The sequence below is a fragment of the Acanthochromis polyacanthus genome, chromosome 8, assembly GCF_021347895.1.
Source record: "Acanthochromis polyacanthus isolate Apoly-LR-REF ecotype Palm Island chromosome 8, KAUST_Apoly_ChrSc, whole genome shotgun sequence".
In the NCBI taxonomy this organism is placed as follows: Eukaryota; Metazoa; Chordata; class Actinopteri; family Pomacentridae; genus Acanthochromis; species Acanthochromis polyacanthus.
This window is the reverse complement of record NC_067120.1, coordinates 26,044,443-26,060,772: the sequence shown is the minus strand read 5'-3', so window position 1 is coordinate 26,060,772 and position 16,330 is coordinate 26,044,443. Positions and strand designations below refer to the sequence as shown.

The 16,330-nt window shown below is 42.2% G+C and overlaps 1 protein-coding gene across 6 annotated transcripts in view; it reads left to right on the top strand.

Moving 5' to 3' along the window:
- cadps2 (Ca++-dependent secretion activator 2) overlaps window positions 1-16,330 on the top strand; it is a 561,419-nt gene that overhangs the window by 519,206 nt on the left and 25,883 nt on the right. For all 6 annotated transcript variants that reach the window (XM_051951549.1, XM_051951548.1, XM_051951546.1 and 3 more), the window contains one exon: window positions 6,164-6,271. In XM_051951549.1, the coding sequence (XP_051807509.1) occupies window positions 6,164-6,271 (108 nt within the window). The remainder of the gene's footprint in view (window positions 1-6,163; window positions 6,272-16,330) is intronic.

Here is a 16,330-nt window from a genome sequence, read left to right as displayed (position 1 = left end):
CTGGCAGAAAAAAAAATTGGAACCAGGGCAGGAAACAGGACCATAGCAGTGTGTAATTACCTGGCATTTCACTGCCCTCCTCCCCTGCTAACCACACATTATCAATAGGCCTTTCTAACCAGCCTCCAACCCTCTACCCCTCCCTGTCTGTATCCATACAGGAACATTGCTTAATTTTATACTCACAGTTTTTCTTCTTGTTGTCAAACGTTGACAAGCAGTCAGACATCTATTATCCTGGTACAGATGGGATTACCGGTGTTTGGCTACAGTGAAAAAACAATGAAGGAGACAACACAGTCTGAGAGGGCAGAGCGTGACAAGAACACTGAGCTGCTTGTATGTGTTTTTTTTTCTCTGCCTCTTTCTTTCCTTTTGTGTTAAAGTCCTAATCTCGGTGGCTGGAACTGTGTGGCGTCTCCGATCTGTCAGGCTGCTTTGTCACCTCAACATAACAAGAGAAAAGGGATGTGAATGATTAAGACAAGCCCAAAGGGAATGGAAAGGGGGGGAATTTAAGTATTGAGTGACTGCAAAGGCAGTGATATGTTGCCAGTGACGCACGCACACACACACACACACACACACACACACACACACACACACACACACACACACACACACACACACACACACACACACACACACACACACACACACACACACAGTACATTTTTTTCCTCACATTGACCTGATCACATTCATGCATATATATGTTTACATTAATTTTCTTAATCTCTCAGTTTTGGCTCTCCATTCACCTTACACTTGTCTTTAGTGCATGATGTGAGTTGAAGCATGATGAATGAATAGAGTGTGGATGATCTCAGAAGGTGCCCTTTGATATCGGGCATACAAGTACATACTTTACCTCCTGTAAGATAGAACTTGCGGCCACTGTAAACTAGACTTGTTCCTGCCCTGGACACTGACGCTTCATCAAATTGGGATGTGAGTAGTTCAAAGAGTAGAGCAAACCCTTGGATTCCTCATGTTTTGGGTTATTTCTGGAAACATAGGAAAGATAGAAAAAAAATCAGAAGAATTATTCTTACTGGGTTGTGTTGACAGCTGCCATTGTGAAGGTTTGCTTGGACTACTAATTAATTAGACAGTTATATAGGCTTGTTTGGGAAGCAATCCCTTGAAGAATTCCCTCCCAGACAATAGTGGTGAAGCAGCAGTAAACAAGGAAGGTGCCTAGGTGTGACTGGTCCAGGATACTCAATTAACAGAGGAAAGAACTCAGGACCTACTGACTGAAGAACTGCAAGGAGTTTGGATACATCAAGGAATGGTCTCAGAGTCTCAGCGTGCAAGAACACATGCTCAGTTCATCCATCAGTCACAGTGATGATGTTGCTGTAGCATTCAGATGCTACTGCAGAAATCTTTTGATGTACAAACACAATTTCGATATGCTGTAATCTCTGTTATTGTGGACATGACCTAAAAGTGTCTGCTTGAACCCATCTGAGACAACGCGACAAGTATTGTAACACATTCGTCAACATTTCTGATCATCATTGGACAGCGACCCTCAGTCTGCCAGACTCTCACCTCTTCTCTCATTCAAGAGTATTATGGGGATTTTGACATCCCTGTCAGTCACTGGGTCTAACCCCTCCTTCTGGATGAATATTGCACTGACACCACGTCTTCTTCAACACACAGTAATCACCCTCCAGCTGTCTGACCCAACCTTAACCCCCATAGTACCTGCAGGTGTTCTTATCCAGTGGTCCACTTGAATTACAGCTAAACAGTTTTGACTGATCTGAGAGAATCTGAGTGAGTCTGAGTGGCAAATCCTCACAAGAAAAACTACATACAGAATTTGGTAGAATTTTTTCCTTGGAAAAACTTGAACAGTTAATTTATAATCAAAATAGTTGTCAATTAATTTTCTGCAAGGCAACTAATTGATAAATGAGCTCATTATTTCAATTCTACTATACAGGGTGTCTGTGGGGGCGAATCTGCTCAAGCATGGACGTACACTCACGTACATTACATGCATTACAAAATTATTATAAACTCACTGACCCTCTCAATTTTGTGTACATGGAAAAAATGATTAGAGTAAACGAAATCTGCATGTCTGTGGGAATAAATTAATTTGTCCATGTCGGTCATATCCATGATTTGGTCTTTGTTGCAATAAAACAGCCCCAGAAAGGGGACGATGTGCTATGTCCCACAGCTGCCTCTTTGCTTTGTTCAGAAATCTGTATTAAGGCCCCTTGACACTCTTGATCGTGTTGTCTTTCAAAAACATGATGTTACAATTCCAGTACACCATCAGTTTCTAGCCTGCCTTTTGCCTTTAAGTGAAGCCAAAAGGTTTCTGGGCTTGTTGAAGTTCTGTTTCCTTGTTTTTCCATCAGCGTGTGATGCTGCAGTGGCGCTGCAGCAGAACAACAATCCCCCGGGGCCAACGCATGCTGGCTCAGAGAAAACTGGTGTGAAAGATGTCAAGGCAATTACAATAAGCATTACACTTGTAATCTCCCCTGACAGTAGGGAGTGTGAATGAACAGGGCTTTACCCACTTCCCCTGCCCTTGGCCTCTCTCAGCCACACAAACCACTGCACTTAATGTTTCCTCCAGCAGCTTTTTGCTTCTCCAAACATGGAGAAGATTTTATTTCTTCTTCTTCTTTTTACCTAGAAAGCAGCAGGTGATGCCAAACATCCATTCTCTGTGTTTTTTGCTTGGTACTAGTGTTATCCATTACTGAAACATGTACAGAATAGGTATTTATGGTGAAAAAGTTTTTAATAAATCATTATCTCACACTACTGATTCTGCACTAATTAAACCTATTCTGCTCTTTTTATTTGAAATGTTCACTCTGTAATTAACAGAATGCGTTCCCTAGTAGCTTACATTGTGAATCCAGTGCTTAAATGAGGTAATGCCTCAGAATTACCCATGTGACAAATGAATAAGGTTCTGACAAAGATGTTCAAACTCTTAGATTTTTGCACTTCTGCACAACGCTTCAATCATGTCATGAAGTGGATTTCCTGAGTAGGTAGGTAGTTCAGAGAGTGGGTAGTTCCTCTAATTCCAACATCAGAATGGTACAGCTGGAGTACTCAGGGACTCTCCAGGCATTTGTCAAACACTTTATTTTCTGCAAAATGATATCTATATTGCATAGTTCCCAATCCTAACAAGCCAAACAATACAAAGAAAGTCACTTCCCTATTAAAATGTCATCAATAGTCTTGAATCTCTGGTCAGTGAATAACATTTTCACTTAGCTTTGTTAAAGCTTACTGTCAGGAAATGTTAAAGCTTGTCAACTAATCAGCCGATTAATTAATGAAATCAGTTGATTTAAAAGCACAGTGTCTGGCCAGTTTTCCAAAACTAATCATAAATAAGAAACAACAAACATTGTCCAACACTACAAAACACAAACTCAGTAAATATCTCTAAAAAAAAATTTAATAATTAAAAAAAATTGTGGCAGAAATCATGACAACATAGAATGTGGTCATTTAACATAAATGTACCCACAAAAAAATGACCTTACGCTGAATACACACATGTTATGCATGTACATGTTATGTAATGATACCAAATCGCGTGACCTAAGTTGTAACGGGCGGCGGGAATCGATGGGACTCATAAACACTCCCACAATTTAATCATTTGTTCTTTGTATCATTTCCAATGGATAAGTCCAGATAAGTCTGCAGTGGTTGATTTGTAGTCGGATCGCAATTATCAGCAGACAGGTGACATAGTGTTCACTTGTAGTCATAGTTACAGTGACACCGTGTCTCTGTCTTGCAATGATACAGAAACCTTTGACAAATCCGTGGATTTAGACTATAAGCTGCATCACTGCCAAAGTCTAGTCACTTGGTTCTTGTGTCATTTCTGACGTTCCTGATAATTTTGTCCAAATCCATTCATCCATGAGTAAAGTTGCTAACAGACAAACAGACGGACCAATGTACGCCAATGGCCACATAACTCCGCCGCTTTCCTTGACAGAGTAATGAAAACAAAATAGAAGTGTCTTCACTTGTGCTCTAATTTTGGTCACTGTCTAAAAGAATATATTACTTAACAGGTAACTCACCTAAGAATCTTGAAGCCAGTAGCATGTACACTCTGCTGCAGCTCTCAGTCTTTCTGATTTCTGCAGCAGCTTAGACCTGTGGTACAGCTCATCTGTTCCCAGAGATAACTGTCCTGTCAGCAGCAGGTCAAACACTTGTACCTGGACTTGCAAAGTTCCTGCACCGATCTCTGCAAACACACATGCATATGTGCGGGGCTCCTTGTTGATATTTGCCTCGTTGGTCTGTGGAACACCTAACCTAGTCACTGTCACTTCCACTGTATTCAAAAACACCATCAGTTAGTACATCTCATAAAGGCAAGACAAGCAATGAAGCAAGCTGGGAACAACACACCCAGGCAAGCTGGTCAACACGCTGCGGTTACAGGGCCTGAACTACCCCCTCAGTATCTGGATTAAGGACTTCCTCTCTAACAGACCACAGCACATGAAAACTGGAGACCTCACACCATTCTCAACACTGGCACCCTCCGAGGTTGTATTCTTAGTCCACTCTTACGCTCACTTTTCACACACGACGGCACCCCCAATCATAACTCAAATAAGCATAAACAACTTGCAGATGACACAGCCATGGTGAGATTGATTACCAACAATTATGAGGCAGCCAACAGAGAGGAGGTCCAGGTCCTCACATCGTGGTGTCAGAACAATGACTTGCTCCTCAACACCAACAAGACGAAGGAGTGTGTCATTGACTTCAGGAAACACAATGACACAACACATGCCAGTCTGGTGATCTCTGGAGTAGAGGTGCAACAGGTGGGGAATTTCAAGTACCTAGGTGTTCATCTCTCAAGGGATCTGACGTGGGGAGTAAACACCAGGGAAATAGTGAAGAAGACTCTTCTTCCTGCAGACCCACAGAAAATTGCCCACAAGAACTCCTCACCAACTTCTACCAGTGCACCATAGGAAGTGTCCTGAGCTATTGATGCACAGTGTGGTTCTCTAGCTGCACCTCAGAAGAGAAAAAAACCTTGCAGATGATCACCAAGACCGCATCAAAAATCATCGGTGCCTCTTTCCCACCCCTGGAAGAAATATACTCTGCCCGGCTGAAAAACAGAGCTGTAAAGATCTGGACTTGCACTTTATGCTCTGCATTGTTTCACACTATTTTGTACACTGCTGTGACAAAGAGAACTGTCAAACAAAATTTTGTTGTAAAAGAATATGCAATCACAATAAAGAATCTATATCTACATGTGGAGCGATGAGGACATATTGTCACTCTAAAGGTTTTGAAAAAATGTTCTATATAGCATTGCCTGTTTTCTTCTTCTATACCAGCCTCATGGTGTATCACTGTAGATTTGTCGACAGGTGCCACTACAGAGTTGGAAAATAATTTAATCCGGCAATTAAATTGAAGTGCAGCTACCTCAAGTATTGACACATTAAGTGTGATGGACAGTGCACACACACCTGCAGAGGAAACACAGGACACCTCACACACCATGCTGAGCGCTTCAGATACAACATTTGCTAGACGAAAGTATTGGTAAAAAGTAGATAGGCGGAGATTTGTAGAAATTAAATTACAAATTGACTCACCTGGCTTGAATTTGATGTGAATGGTCACAATTATTAAAATGTAAAAATGGTTGTCATTAACACTCCTTAGCATCCCACCTATGTGGATTATCCTAACATGTAGTGTAGTCAGTGATTTATCGTTCTGGAGGCCACACTAGTGAAACTTTCCACTTCAGATGGACAATGAAAGAAACCTTCAATGACAGAATGCGTTGAGTTAAAGAATCAGGACTGATCTTTGCTCTGTTTTCTTGTTGACATTATTATTATTTGGGAGGCAGTTCCATCTCATTGATGAGAATGTGTCCATAGATCATCATGCAGGATGTCTGCTGGTTGACTTCTATTGTTGTTGTTTTTTGAGCTGAGCTGTATATAAATATCAGCCATGTATACATTATAAGCAGCAGGCTCAACATAGTGCTTATAAAAGGCTTTGAATTGTCTGGCAATGTTCTGCAAATTCCGATTCTGTCCTCAAAGGATTGTCTTCAGGCCTGTCTTTGTCCTCTGCCCTGCAGAAACCAGGGATGGATCTGGCCGACACCTACATCACTTTTGTACGTCAGAACCAGGACATCCTTCGAGATCGTGTCAATGATGAGCTTTACACTGAGAAGGTGTTTGAAGTAAGTAATTCAATTCAAATTATTGTAACGTAAGTCTTTTTAGTTCAGCCTGTCATTTCTATCAATATTAGCATTAACTACGTAAGTTAAAAAAGTGAACAAAGAATTCAAATGGAACAACATTTAAAGGTCAAATGATCAAATGGGTTGGAAACAAATCTGAAAGTACAGACAGTAAAAGTCTAAGTGTTATACAGATCCACTTCAAAAACCTGTCTCCATAAATTAGACACTGTCGACTACTCTCCTTCTGCTTTGCTACTGGAGCTCCTTACAACACCCACCGTTGCAGTTTGTACTCTCTGGTGAACTGGCCCTCTCTTCACTCCTGCAGACAATTACACTGGTTTCTGTACATCTACAAAACCTTCATTGGTAAATCACCACCATATCTGCATTCATTACTTACCATTCATAACTCCACCCGTACTCTTCATTCTAACAGTTTCATCAACTTCCACATTTCAAAAGTCCGTACCACTCCCAGTCGATCTTCATTCCAGTTTTCTGCCACTAATGACTGGAACTCTCTGCAACAATCCCTAAAACTCACCTCATATATATCAATCTCATTATTTAAAAAATCAATTAGCGTAAGACCATTGCTCCTGTTTTTAGTCTTTCTATTTTACAAGTCATACCATAGTTTGTTTTGTAATATTGTGTGACTTGTTGTATATGCAATCTTTTTTGCTGTTCATTTTGTTTGTGTGCCACCTCTTTGCCAGGTCGTTATTGAAAATGAGAATCAGTTCTCAACTAACTTACCTGTTTAAATAAAGGTTAAATAAATAAATAGATTTGTCGACTACTGTGTTGAAGCTGTGATCTTGGAATTTGGCCTTTAAAACTGTTTGAAATGAGTGATAGGAGAGTCTGACTGTTACAAAACAAAAATTGGTAAAAGAAAAACACAGTCCTACCTCCCTATCCTAACTTAAACTTGAGAAAAAACAGTTATCTCAAAAGTGCCCACTCATCCCTACTATACATTACCAAAACTCACAGTCTACTAAACAAAGAATGAGTTATGCTGATGTATTGCTGGTTGGAATCAGTGGAGAACAGATGGCACGCCCTCTGACTCGAAGGCGATGTCATCCCTCAATCTCAAATGCCGACCCCGACAGTGCTACACCACAGCTCTATTTGAATATCAGACTGGCACATAAAAAGGAAACACACAACGCACAGGCTAGAAAGTACACAATCACTACCGCAGTAACACTGACTGAGAATTTAAGGACACTACACACATTGATACAGAGATGTCCTGTCAATCATAAGATATCCCTGCCCTAAAACATGCCCACTTTGCCATGTACGTTTCTCTAAGTGGAAGCGTTATCTACTAAGTTATGTCCATGCTGTTTAAAAATGTCTTGAAACTAGTGGATGAGATCATAAACTAACTAGTGAAATGTTTACTGAAGTAAATACTAACAACTTAAACTCATTTGCTGCTTTTCAAGGATTCTGATATTTTGGTCTGTATGCAAAAAAAAAAGGCTCTGCACACTTCAGTCCACTGCAAACAAACTCTTAGCCTGCAGGTCTTCATCAGGGCAAAGGGGAAGCAGTATACAGCTGTATTTTCCACGGACCAACAAATCACTGTCATTTCCACTTGAAAATCTGACATTACTGGCCTAACTTAGTCCCAATATTTTCCACGCTATAGCATCTCAGCTAATTCTCCTAGTAGGTTAAATGGTGTTAACAGCCTCTTCACACAAAACCTAAGAGGAAGCATTTCTTCTAACTGCGATAAAACTGTAGGGACACAGAACATGGTTTGCTTCTTAAAAATATCAACAAGACTCTATTGATACGCTTTTATATGCTACAATATCTTTGAAATCCGGTCAAGCACAGACATTCAACTTGTGCTGAATTGAACATCTCTAACTTAGCTAAACACTTAATAACTTGTTTAAAATGGACAAATGCAGCTCTCCTCTTACTGCTTTCTGTTTAAAAACTCTATGTTTCAAGGTTCTTTTTGGGTTTATGCTTCCTACAAGCATCACTCAGATCTTTAGGACGCTAATCAGCTCTTTTTGTACGTATTTCTGTTTTGTTTATTCCATTTTTCATATTCCCTGATCACATCCTTTACCTCTTAAGTTTCCTCTGCCTCTTCACTCCAGCTTTCTTTGTCCTCCCTCTTCACACTTGATTTGCTGTTTATCAAAGCTCTTTCTTCCCTGTAGATCTATAAAGAAACGCAAGGTGAAGAGTGATAAAGTTAATCTAAAATCTCTTTCAGCAGGAAACACATTTATTCGGTGTTGATGGATTCTCACCATACCCCTGATATGAATCTACTCTCTATCCTTGCTTGTTTATTTGTCAAAACTATCAGCAAAAAGCAAAATGTGTAGGTGTATGATTCTTCAAGATAGGCATCAAGATGGTGCTACTCATTCTGTTATTTGATTGGTTTGGGGATTTTATTGGGATAGGAAAAGTTTTGTACCTCCAGCTCTGTCAGATGTTACCACTAATATAACAATTGGTGAGTGGAAAGGCAGCAGAGGATGCTAATAGTTAGTTGGACAATATGTTGTGAACAGAAGGGGCAATTCAGGTCTCATAACATAAAATCCATAAGCTTTGTTGATAAGTGGACTACACATACACTACCATTCAAATGTTCGGGGTTACCCAAGCAATTTCATGTTTGCATGAATTCACACTTTTACTCATGTACTAACATAATTGCACAGGGGTTTTCTAATCATCAGTTACCCATATAGCACAATTAGCTACCACAATGTACCATTAGAATGCAGGAGTGATGGTTGCTGGAAATGGGCGTCTGTACCATAGATATACTAGATGCCTCGCCGGCCAATGAGCGATGCGTCAGTGCGCCGCCATCTTGGAATGGGAGCAAGCGGGAGTAAACAAACCAGCGATAAGCGTATTTATCACACACCGATTGACAAAAAATCTCAAAATGCCACAGTCTTGTGCGGCCTGGGGCTGCACAATACAACGCAACCCAAACACAAGGGCACAAGGAATCACATTCCACAAGTGAGTATGTCCTTTCCATTGAACTTTTCACATATTTCACCAGATATTGTAGCAGAAACCCATGGTATGATACCAAGACATTGTCAGTCTGTCACTTCTTGATGTGGCTATATCTTTGGAGAAGTGCACACAGAGATGGCAAATTGGGTGTCAGAAATAAACTCATCCTGAACTTAGAAAAGGATATATTGTTTTTGATGAGCAGTTAATGAAATCAATATTATATCTAGCTTTTTTTCATGCACACATGGAACACAAGTAAATTGAAGAATTTAGGCATGGTTCCAACTTTGTGCCAGCTATGTTGTTCCCTTTTTTCTCAGAGTGAGGAAAATCTATGCCTGTGAGTACTGAATTACTTACCATTTTTGTTATTGAATTGAGCAAGTACGATGCTGTTGAGTTTGATCTTGTACTATTTTCCGCGACCGCAATGCTAACCGTTAGCATGTAAATGGGTTTTCCCATAGGAATTAGCATCAAGTTAGCGGCCTTTGTTTATACGCGTATTTTCATGTATATCGTTACTTATTGTATTTTTCTTGTCTATTCAGTTTTACAGTAATTCGTGTGGAGATAATAAAGCGTAGCCTGAACCCACAAAGCGTTGTCTTTGTATGAAGACTGTTAACTACCCGCCAACTTGACAAGACGTTAGGGAGGGCAGAATATCTAGCTTTTTTTCATGCACGCATGGAACATAAGTAAATTGAAGAATTTAGGCTTGGTTCCAACTTTGTGCCAGCTTTGAAAATTCTTTAGTAGTAAAGCACTGAAAATGAGAAAAGAGAAAAGCCCTCAAAATTTTTATTAACTTAATATTAAACTTCAACGTAATTTCAAGATAATTGTTCAAAGATGTTAATCCCATATGGAAATGCGGCACAAAAAAGGAATAATCAGTAGACTAAATAACTTAGAAGCTGCTTATCATGGTGATCAGAGAAACCTGACATCACAACAGGTCAACACAACAAACAGTTGCAGGAAAAGGGTCCCTAAAACCTGTTGTGCTGATTGACACCATCTCATTGGGAGTGTAATCAAAAGACGACCTCGTAAGATTTCAAATGAGCCATACCATGTCGAAATCTATGCATTACAAGGAAAGTTATGACCGGAAAACTGTGGTTGTGTAATGGTCTCGCATGTACCAGACATTGTTTGTTTACAACTTCACTCCTGTTCCAAGATGGTGGCCGGTTGACGCATCGTCAGCCTATGCTGGACAGTGGCACGAGGCTTCTATGATTTCTATGGTCTGTACCCCTATGTAGATATTTCATTAAAAATCAGCTGTTTCCAGCTAGAATGGTCATTTACCACATTAACAATGTCTAGGCTGTATTTCTGATTCATTTAATGTTATCTTCATTGAAAAAACTGCTTTTCTTTCAAAAATAATGACATTTCTAAGTGACCCCAAACGTGTGTACATCGCACCTTTTACTTCAAAGCACACGCACGCACGCACGCACACACCAATGACAGCACAACTGAAATCATTTGCAGTGACCTTGCATCTTGACCAAGTAGACTTCAGCATGAGGAAAGAAGGAGCCACTGCCCCTGTGATTAGTGGACAACTTTCTCTACCACCTGTGCCTCAGCTGTCCCATCAGAAGTCCTTGTTGGATGGTCAAAGAGCTTTAGGAACCCCGTAACCCATCCATCCATGATCTGCAAACCGCTTCATCCTCAGTAGGGTCGTGGGCAGGGAGCTGGACTCTATCGCAGCTTACTTAGGGTGAAGGCAGGGGGACAGATCGCCAGTCTATCACAGGGCTACACACAGGGACAAACAATCACACCCGCATTCACACTTACGGACAATTTAGAGTTACCAGTTAACCTCAGCATGTTTTTGGACTGTGGGATGAAGTTACAGTACCTGGAGAAAACCCACACATGCACAGGGAGAACATGCAAACTCCATGCAGAAAGACCCTGTGAAGGCCGGGATGTCAACTCTTCTAGCTGCAAGGCAAAAGTGCTAACCACCAATCATTGTGCATAACCCAGACCTTTCATTTATATATAGACTGCTCAAAAAAATGAAAGGAACACTTTTTAATCTAAGTATTGCATCAAATCAGTGAAACATGCGGGATACTGATCTGGTCAAGTAAGTAACTGAGGGGCTTTTTAGTCAGTTTCAGCTGCTTTGGTGTTCATAAAATTAACAACAGATGCACTAGAGGGGTAACAATGAGACAACCCTCAAAACAGAAATGAGTTTACAGGTGAAGGCCACTGACATTTTTTTCCTTCCTAATATTGTCTGACTGTTTCTCACTAGTTTTGCATTTGGCCAGGGTAAGTGTCACTTCTGGTAGCATGAGGCGATACCTGGACCCTACAGAGGTTCCACAGACAGTCCAACTCCTCCAGGATGGCACATCAGTGTGTGCCATTGCCAGAAGGTTTGCTGTGTCTCCCAGCACATTCTCAAGCGCATGGAGGAGATTCCAGGAGACAGGCAGTTAGTCTGGGACAGCTTGACAGGGCTGTCGAAGGTCCTCAACCGATCAGCAGGACAGGTATCTGCTCCTTTGTGCAAGGAGGAACAGGATGAGCACTGCAATAGCTCTACAAAATGACCTCCAGCAGACCACTGATGTGAATGTCTCTGATCAAACAATCAGAAAGAGATTTAATGAGAGTGGTCTGAGGGCCTCTAGTGCCCGCTGTGCTCGCTGACTGGCACCGTGGAGCTCGGCTGGCAACACAGGAATTTGCAAGTCCACCACTGGTGCCCTGTGCTTTTCACAGATGAGAGCAGGTTCACCCTGAGTGCATGTGACAGGCATGAAAGGGTCTGGAGAAGCCGTGGAGAACGTTATGCTGCCTGTAACATTGTTCAGCATGACTGGTTTGGTGGTGGGTCAGTGATGGTGTGGGGAGGCATATCCATGGAGGGACGCACAGACCTCTACAGGCTGGACAATGGCATTCTGACTGCCATTAGGTATCAGGATGAAATCCTTTGTCCCATTGTCAGACCCTACATTGGTGCAGTGGTCCTGGATTCCTTCTGGTGCACGACAATGCCCAGTCTTATGTGGTAAGAGAACTCATGCAGTTCCTGGAGGATGAAGGAACTGATACCATTAGCTGGCCCCCATGCTCACCTGACCTGAATCCAATAGAACACCTTTGGAACATTATGTTTTGTTCCATCCGACACCATCAGGTTGCTCCTCAAACTGTCCAGGAGCTCAGTGATGCCCTGGTCCAGTTCTGAGAGGAGATACCCCAGGACACCATCTGTCATCTCATTCAGAGTTTGTCCCGGCATCGTCAGTCATGCATACAAGCACATGGAGGCCATACAAACTACTGAATACCATTTTGAGTTGCTGCCAAGGAATTTCAGCAAGATGGACTAGCCTGCCACATCAGTTTTCACTTTGATTTTGGGGTGTCTTGAATTTAGCCCTCCTGGGGGGTTGATAATTTTCATTCCCATCAAACAATGTGTCACAATTTTAGGAATCTGGACCCCAGCAGAGAGCCACACGACCAGGGCTGGGTGGAATGAAACGGTTTTATTGTTGGGTGAATGAGTTATGGAGGTGGGAGAGTCCTGGCAGCCGGCAGCAGACGAAGGAGGGAAGCTGGTGGGGAGAAGGACGCAGGGGGAGTGGATCCGGGAGTCCAGGGGAAAAAGACGAGAGCTGAATGGTTTCCGATGGGTTCCAAGGAGACTGGGCAGGAGGGAACCCGAACGGCTGAGGTTGGTGAGTCAAGTTCAATGATCTGGCAGGGTGTGGACGGTTCAGCCGGTCTTTATTGCAGCAGGTGTAATCTTGGCAATGAGTTTCAGCTGTCCGGGTCTCACGGTGAAGCTAATCACCTGAGTGGCGGCAGCTGTGAGGCCACACTCCACTCAGCACTCAAGCGCTGAGGAGGGAGAGCAGAGAGAGAAGGAGAGGAGAGTAAAAGAGGGAGAGACAAAGGAGGGAGACGGATAGGATATTTGGAATGCCAGGTAGGAATAGGGTGAGGAGAAGATCCTTACACAATGTGGCACTTTTCATTCCTAGCACATTATCCAGTCCATATCAATGCTAATATCCAGTTTTGTTTTTTTATTGAAATATGATGTATTTTCAAAGTGTTCCTTTAATTTTTTTGAGCAGTGTATTTAGATAGATAGATAGATAGATAGATAGATAGATAGATAGATAGATAGATAGATAGATAGATAGATAGATAGATTAAACCTTTATTAATCCCACAGCGGAGAAATTTAGAGTGTACAGCAGCAAATAGAACACTTGAATCAAGGAAGAGTGCAGCACACAATGCACACAGTGTGTGTGTATATATATATATATATATATATATATATATATATATATATACAAAAATATTTTGTTCAGAAGAAGAGAAGAAAGCAGTATTTACAGCAAAATATTTACGAAATTGCACAGCATCATTTGCATTTTTATTGCACAGTTTGTAAGTGGGATAACTGAGACTACTGGGAGTAGGCTTGATTGTAAAGTCCGACTGCAGCAGGAAGGAAGGAGCTGTGATTTCTCTCCTTTAGACACCACGGGTGAAGCAGTCTGTCACTGAAGGAGCTGCCCAGTGATCTTACTGTTTCCTGCAGGGGGTGGGAGGTGTCCTCCATGATAGACAACAGCTTTGTCATCATCCTCCTGTCTCCTACCACCTCCACAGGGTCAAGGGGGCAGCCCAGGACAGAACTGGCTTTCTTTACCAGTTTGTTTAGTCTTTTCCTCTCTGCAGCCGTGATGCTGCTGCTCCAGCAGACCACTCCATAAATGATGGCTGATGCCACCACAGAATCATAAAAGGTCTTCAGAAGTGCTCCCTGCACCCCGACGGACCTCAGTTTTCTGAGCAGGTGGAGTCTGCTTTGACCTTTCTTTGTAAAGTCCGCTGGTGTTAGTAGTCCAGTCCAGTTTCTTGTTTAAGTGAACACCCAGGTACCTGTAGGAGTCCACAATCTCAATGTCTGTTCCCTGGATGTTCACTGGTGTAGGAGAAGTGTGTCTGTTTCTGCTGAAGTCCACCACCAGTTCCTTGGTTTTCACCGCATTGATCTGGAGGCAGTTCAGTAGGCACCAGTCCACAAAGTCCCGGTTAAGTTCTCTGTACTCCTCCTCATCTCCGTCTGTGATGAGGCCGACGATGGCAGAGTCGTCAGACAACTTCTGAAGATGGCAGTTTGTGGTGTAATGGGAGAAGTCTGCAGTGTAGAGGGGGAAAAGAAAGGGGGCAAGGACAGTCCCCTGTGGGGCTCCTGTACTGCAGACCACAGTGTCAGACACACAGTCCCCTGCCCTCACAAACTGTGACCGGTTGGTAAGGTAATCCCTCAGCCACACTGTGAGGTGGGAGTCCACTCCTGTCTGCTCCAGCTTGTCCCCCAGAAGCGCAGGCTTGATGGCGTTGAAGGCACTGGAGAAATCATAAAACATGATTCTCACAGTGCTCTTCGTCTTCTCCAGGTGAGAGAGAAATCTTTGCAGGAGGTAGATCACTGCATCATCAACCCCGATGCCGTTCTGATAGGCAAACTGCAGCGGGTCCAATGATGAGCTCACCAGGGGTCGCAGATGGCAGAGGACCAACCTCTCCAGGGTCTTCATCAGGTGGGATGTTAATGTCACCGACCTGAAGTGGTTGAGGTCCTTGGGGTGCGATATCTTCAGCACCGGTACCACGCAGGATGTCTTCCACAGCTGTGGTACTCTCCCCAGCTTCAGGCTCAAGTTAAAAATATGTTCCACAATCCTGCTCAGCTGATCTGCACAGGACTTGAGGAGCCTGGAGCTGATGCCATCTGGACTCGTAGCCTTCCTGATCTTCAGTCTGCTCTGCTTAGCTTATATATAATATAGCTTATATTTTCTAAGCTATATTCATCTGTGCATGATACTCTCAAGATTGATTTTGAGTAAAGCACCACTTTACTGAAACAATGTTTACACGTTCCTGAGAAGGAAGTCTTCTGTCTGCATGGAGTAAAGATAACCCTTTAAATATTTGAGCAAGAAGAAAAGTAGAACTGTTTAGTAGCCTGATTTGCGCTTTCAAGATTGAAATAATTAAGAAAAAAACAATTAGTTTGTTTTATGCATTGATTTGAGAAAGGTTCCAGTCACCTCATATTTTTCCAAAGATCTGATGTTTTTATCTATACCATTGTTTTTCATCTCTTTATTGCACCTTAACATATTATCGATCTATTCTTTTTCCAGTAACATTTGTTGGATTTTCTTTTCATCAGTATGTTTTTTACTTCAGCAAGGTAAAACTTTTTTCAACAAAATGTTGAAAAATTGCAAAATATTTTCCATGTTGTGGTTGTGTACTACTTAATATGCATGCACACACACACTGAAAATATACAATAAGGTTATATTGTGTCTGATCTGTTAGTAAGATATACAGTTAATGCTTGTGAAATCTTTCAAAACAGAGCTCACAGTTAGGTGTTTATACTATTTGATTCTCAATTTTCAGAGCAGCAGCAGGTCGCTTTGAGGCTGAAAACACTCACTGCTTCTGTTGACCTGTTTATCACTTAGAAAGCACCGAGAGCTTTTGGCTCACTCTGCTGGAGCTGAAAACCCTTCTACACATCCACCTATCCATCTATATAACCACCCTTCCATCCCATGCTGTTCGCTTTCTTCACCGACCACCCCCAATCTTAGATTTTATGAGAATATTTTAGCAGCGAGTTGTCAAACACGCGTCAGATCACTACTGTGAGTCAATGCAGCAGCTCAGACATGGCGGCTCAGACCTTCGTACGCATTAGCAATGCGAAGCCAAGCGATGGATTTCTGCCACCCACCGTCTCCTCTGAGGGTTCAGAGTGTTGTGGCTGAGCGTCGAGCTGCGCTGTGCTGGTTTGTGTGTGTGTGTTTGCAGGATGGGGGTTGAAGGGGTTGAATCTAATAGAGCTCAGATACGTCCAGTCATGCACCAGGGAGGAGGGGGTGGCGGGGCCTCCAAGTGTCTCTGCTCAGCCTT